The sequence below is a fragment of the Papaver somniferum genome, chromosome 8 (genome assembly GCF_003573695.1).
Source record: "Papaver somniferum cultivar HN1 chromosome 8, ASM357369v1, whole genome shotgun sequence".
NCBI lineage: Eukaryota > Viridiplantae > Streptophyta > Magnoliopsida > Ranunculales > Papaveraceae > Papaver > Papaver somniferum.
The window spans coordinates 67375639-67381738 of NC_039365.1; the positions used below are offsets into that span (position 1 = coordinate 67375639).

At 39.6% G+C, this 6100-nt stretch overlaps 1 protein-coding gene across 1 annotated transcript; it reads right to left on the reverse strand.

Moving 5' to 3' along the window:
• Window positions 1-1203: 1203 nt before the first annotated feature.
• On the reverse strand, window positions 1204-4739 carry LOC113301450. The gene is made up of 2 exons (XM_026550225.1): window positions 2802-4739; window positions 1204-2703 (listed from the first exon to the last, which is right to left on the reverse strand). The coding sequence occupies exon 1, from the start codon at window positions 4702-4704 to the stop codon at window positions 3655-3657; it is 1050 nt and encodes a 349-aa protein (XP_026406010.1). The 5' UTR covers window positions 4705-4739; the 3' UTR covers window positions 1204-2703; window positions 2802-3654.
• Window positions 4740-6100: the final 1361 nt, after the last annotated feature.

Genomic DNA, 6100 nt, shown 5'->3' on the forward strand with positions numbered 1-6100 from the left:
TATACCTTCTTTCACCTGAATCGCAGACAAATATGGCTTAAGTATCTTGTCTGGTTCACTTTGTCTCACCATAGGTACAAAACATGGGTATTGAAGGTGCCATATCAATATCCCATTTCTATGAGGTAATGGCGACGCCTTCGCCGCGCAAAAGAAATCCATGCCCAAAATCAGGTCATAATCATCCATGACCATCACTAGAAAACCTAGTTTTACTTTCCATTCTCCAACTTGCACATCTGCATTGCGAACTTTCCCTCGACTGGCTTGTTGTTTTGCGTTAACAGTTTTGATGATGCTAAACGCGCTAGTAACCGTTAAGTTCAATGTCATGGCAACATTTGGATGAATAAAAGACTTCGTAGCACCAGTATCAGCCATCGGTACTACCCACTCTCTAATGATCTTCACATCAATGTACATCAGTCCAGAAGACATCTTCTTCTTTGTGTGTGCTTTGCTAACTAGCAAACGACTGATGTTGCGATGTTGGCCCCTGCCAACATCATGCTGAGCCTTCTCAGCATCGTGTTGTTTTTCATCAGCACTTGCAGCGTCTCCGGTACCCTTGGTGCAGTTCTTATATGTATAACAACTCGTTTTACCCTTATCAAGTTGTTCTAAGGCCATCCTTCGCGTATGGTTAGTGCTTGCAGATTGTTGAATATAACGATCACATACCCTGAATGTGAACTTTTGGCGTGATCTTCGACTTGACTTTCCCATGCCTTACACTCTCAGTGTGGATCCTTCGCTTCAAATGCAATTCTCGACAAACTTCAAGAAAGCAACGGACTCAATCAGCCTTCTATATCTCAACGTGAACAGAGAGACCCTTTACCAGGGCTCTGATAACCGAATTATCACAGGTTTGCAACACCCAAATGTAAAACCAACTCTGACAATGGCAACTATGCTCCACAACAAAATTTCATCCAACTCGCACTTAGCCAATACTTCAACTTCTTGACTAATTCTCTATTCAACCCATACTAAATAGAGGTTCTGCTCACAAATATTCCAAGCTTTCAACCAAATACACACACTCCGTTTGATGCATAAACGTAAGCCAAAACAAAGGGATAAATGGACCAACAGAACTATCATGTACCTGAGTAGAATGACAAGGTTGGGTATTGATTTGAGGATAAACCTCTCTCAATTCCGAAGAATCGAGATTCTCTGAGTTCAAAGAACACAACCTAAAGAACAGAAGTTCTATTGATTTCTTAATATTCGATCCCCTTTCCATTACAGACACGAGAGTACATAAGTCTCTCAACTACTACCCTAGAACCCACGGCTAGATAGCCACCAGGTGGTACAATCACATCCCTCCATTACAATTAACTACTAAAGACAGACACAATTACGTTACGGGGCACCCCAAGCACATGACATTCCACTCCCCTTGAAAACATCCTTATCCTCAAGGATGAGAATCACGAAAACTAGCTTGAGTGATAAATATTCATCGCCTGCGACACCTTCAGGAGGAATGCAGAAGTCACAAGTCTGTGGCCAAATTAGTCCCTCAAACTGGTATGAGAAACCCAATAGACTTAACGCAAATAAATAACCTTGAGAGACTCTTACACATCGCAAGCCAGGCCCAACAACCAACTGTCGCCAACGAATACCATTATCAGCCATTGAACTTGATATTCTTGTGTCATTTTCCAAAAGACAAGCGAATCCATCTGCACAGCTGCTTGTATCACCCATGGCCTGAGTTCCTATCTCTACATCAAACAGAGATTTTAACTCTCTTGAGTTGGTCTTAACTAAGAAAATATGCCCACTATCTTCACTATTCACATCTTGGTAAGCACTGACGGAAGTATCACTACAAACAATAATCATGGCTTTGGTCCCACTGCAACGGGATCTAAAAACTTCAGATATGGAACTTCTCTGACTTCCCCAAGTCCACCCACTTTTATCATCAAAAATAGTGTGTATGACCTTTATTCGAGTATCATGAATAATTACTTGTACACCACTGAGATGAGTAGCGTGTTGCTCAGTGAGTGATGCAATCTTACCAGGTGCAATCACAAGTATGTGTGATGATGATAAAAACTCTTTCGTGCTCAGATTGTCGTGTTTCATCATTTCGATATGGTCCTCAGCTCTGCAAAACAAAATCCTCCGACAAGTCCCGTCTTCATCAAAGCACAAAACTGAGAAATGAACTGTCAGACTAACACTTGCCATATTCCATGAACCAGATGGAACCAATCTGAACTTCCACCTAAAGTACCCTACCCACAACAATATTTTAAGAATTTGACTTACCATGAGTAAACATTTAGCCTCAGAGCTAATGACTTTCCCTGTGAGAATGAGACCTATAAGTACTTCAGCTCTTAGCTCAGAAATCAACTTACCATCTCTTTGCGAAATGCAATGCTCTCTGTCTTCGTCTTTGTAAGGAACTACATGAGCCTATAACAGTATGTTCTTGATTTCTGCCCCTTCCTTGCTAATTAACACAGTGAAGGTTGTAGGTTCGTCCCCTTTTTCGTGTAGCACTTCTACTCCCTTTTGCTTATCAACATGCGCCTTCGATTTTCTGAAATCAAGTTGCACAGACATTAAGTGAACTGGTTTAACAGTGCAAACAAGTGGTTTCATCCTCTGGAAGGTTGTTGTTAAGTCCTCTTGTACTACCCCCGGCTCTATCACTTTGCAATTCAAAATCTGTACAGTACATATTATTCCTTCAACAAGTTGCCTGAGATTGCATTTTAACCACTATTGGTACATAAAATTCAGTACAATGTGAAAGTTAATAATACCAGTATGTAAAACTTTGATTTCCAGCCTTCTTTCATATAATTCCACTCCTATACAATCTCTCTTGAGCTGATAAAACAAATCTGCCAATCCCTTGTAATAAGAATTAAAATGTTGAGTATCCTTAACGGTGTTGAGTCCAAACAAAAAATTATTCAAGGCTGCCTTCATAAAATGTTTGCCAGTATTGTGACACACATTCCATAGGCCTGTAGAGGACAATTTGAACTTCCACTTCAAGTAATTCCCTGACAGTAAATACACCTTCAGTGCTTGAACTACCATGAGTAAAGCCTTAGTTCCCACTATTCTTGCTAGAATTCCTATCCAGGAATAACCCTCAGTCCCCTTTAGATAACAAACATCAGAATTAAATATAACCAGAAAGTAATTTCGAGTCAAAAGATAACTATATATACTCATCACGTGATTGCAACTAGATGTAAAGTAGCGAGTACAACGAGGCATGTGCCGATAAATCCAATAATGAAGGACTGTCATAATAACTTCTTGAACCATAAGACTACCACAGACCTTAGATGTAAGCAATGGAAAATTCAAGAAGGAACATATTCTCAAGAGATAAAATTGACTTCTCTGACTTGCGGAAATTGGAAGAAAAAACACCAAGGAAAAATCACACTTTCTAGAAAGAATATGAAGCACAAGTCTATTTACATCTGACATTTCAGCATTCAGTTTTCTAGTATCACAACTGTCCCTATCCTTACCCAATATGAGTTGCAAGAATAAATCACCTTTGGCGCCACTCAAACTCCAGGGTACTCTGCCAAGCAGTTTATCAGGCACTTGACCAAACAAATTATGTGCCTTCCTAAATCTCCTAACTTCTGTCTACTGTAGTGTCGATAAAGTCTCCGTAACACTATCTCCATGTGACATTTTCAGAAGTAGCTTACCATCAACACCACTATCACCATAGGGATCCAATAAACACAAAACCGAGAACATAAGCAGAGATTCTGACTGGTACCCAAGTCTTAAATCCAGTTCAGAAACGCAATTCACATTACTTTCAACCATTAAAATTGAAATTGACTCAATTGAAACAAACACACAAGAAGTAATTGTAACAAAGTAGCATTCGTAATCATCATCGAAGCAAGAATACCTTCCCATATGTTCAATTCTTCTCCCAAGATCAAATACGCTGCCAGTAAGGTTGTCACCAATGTAAGAAGAGTGTTCACCAGCTATTTGGTGACTGATAACCCTTTGAAGCAATTTACCAAACGCATGCCAAGCAATACTAGAAATACCTCCTTCAGCTGACATACCAACCATTGATTCACTGAATAACCAATATGATTGGTACCCATAGTCGTTAATCATCTTAGAAGCTAATTTTTTATCGTAATCAACCCTTAGAATAATTAACCCATTAAAAACAACCGAAAAAGAAGTAACTAAATCAAAATAGAACTTATAAATGCTTCTAACACAACAAGGATACCTGCCAATAACTACAAGCCCTTTACCACGATCGAATAATATTCGAGAATAATCGGAAAGAATGGGTGAACAATTCTTACCAATTAACTTATTGTGATTAATGACCAGATCATTTAAGCTTTGAAATTTCTCACAACTATCCAAAGTACCCCTAACTTTTCTAGTTTGAAAATTCATCTCATCAGACAAATCTCCCTCTTCATAGAAGAAAAACGAAGGGATGAGCAATTCGAAATCGTGACAATCCTCATTTGCTTCTTCTTCTTCTGATGGAATTGAAGAGCTCTGGGTGAAATTCCTTACTGAATCTGCATCGACATGGGTTGATTCTGTGTCAGCGATATATTTCTTCATCGTCTTCAATTTTTTAACAACCGATTGGAGTAATCCAAGACTTTCAACCGAATTCTCAGTACATAGCCTCAGCTCCATTGCTAGGATATCCTTTATTTCTCTTGGAAAAAATTCATCGATACAGTCACCTGCTTAGGTGGTCGAATAAATTCACCCTCCAGCTTCTCTGATACTGCAGCTTGCAATCTTCCCAATCTATAAATCTTTTGTGATAATAATTCAATTTCAGTAAATTCTATTGGATAAGACTCGCCCAAATCTGCAACCTCAATTGAAGAAACCAGCAGAGTCGAACAGGCTCTAGATACCAATTGTCATGTACCTGAGTACAATGACAAGGTTGGGGATAGATTTGAGGATAAACCTCTCTCAATTCCGAAGAATCGAGATTCTCTGAGTTCAAAGAACGCAGCCTAAAGAACAGAAGTTCTATTGATTTCCTAATATTCGATACCTTTTCCATTACAGACACGAGATTATATAAGTCTCTCAACTACTACCTTAAAACCCACGGCTAGATAGCCACCAGGTGGTACAATCACATCCCTCCATTACAATTAACTACTAAACTACTAAATACATACACAATTACGTTACGGGGCACCCCAAGCACATGACAAGAACTTAGCTTTAAACTAGGCCATAGCCTTTTATTTATTACACACTCTTCTTGTTCTGGATTACCCAATCCATTCACAAGATCAGTCTTATATAGCCTTAGAAAAGCTATGTACAAGTAACTGTCAGGCAGTTACAGGTTTACTTTATGCTAGGCAGTTAGCCAACCGTGCCAACTGACGCCACTACACTCTAAAGCTAAACAAACAAGTCCTAGCCTTCAGTTATGCATAAAGCAGCTCAACTTCCGTGCAACCAACTCAAAAACGTCAAGGCCATGTGCCCGACACATGTCATCCAGCCTTGTTGCATAATGATTGCGTCTTCCAGCCAGAGTAGCGAAATCATTGTTGAGCATCATTCTCCTAATGATGCAAGTGTGCCAATGCAAGTCTTGCTTGCATGCCTGCACACCTCATGCATATAGCTTACTTTCCAAACTCATTTGGCATCTCTTGATGCTAATCTCGTATCTTTGGCCATGTCCAAACCTTGTTTGGCACATGCATTGTCTAGATGCAACTCAGACATGCACTCCGCATATCTGACATTTTGGCCAAGCCACTGATAATGCACCACAGTTGCGCATTTTCACTTGGTCACTTGACAGCCATGTCATACTAACCCACTCATCTGTTATGCCAGTTGGCCTGGAAAATTGGTCGCGCTACTATGGGAAAAGAACTAAGCGACTGAGTCTCAACCGAACGGTAGAGACTACATCGCTAGTGGTCGAGTATAGCCTCTACTGTTTAGTTGATTTTAAATCTCCCACTACTCTTTCTCCATCGCTATAAAAATGTGACATTTTATCCCAAAAATTACACCAAATTTTGTACACAAAAAATTTCTATCT

Bases quoted from the DNA above. Each gene is read 5' to 3' on its own strand.
- LOC113301450 (XM_026550225.1), bottom strand. From the start codon at position 4,704: ATGGAGCTGAGGCTATGTACTGAGAATTCGGTTGAAAGTCTTGGATTA.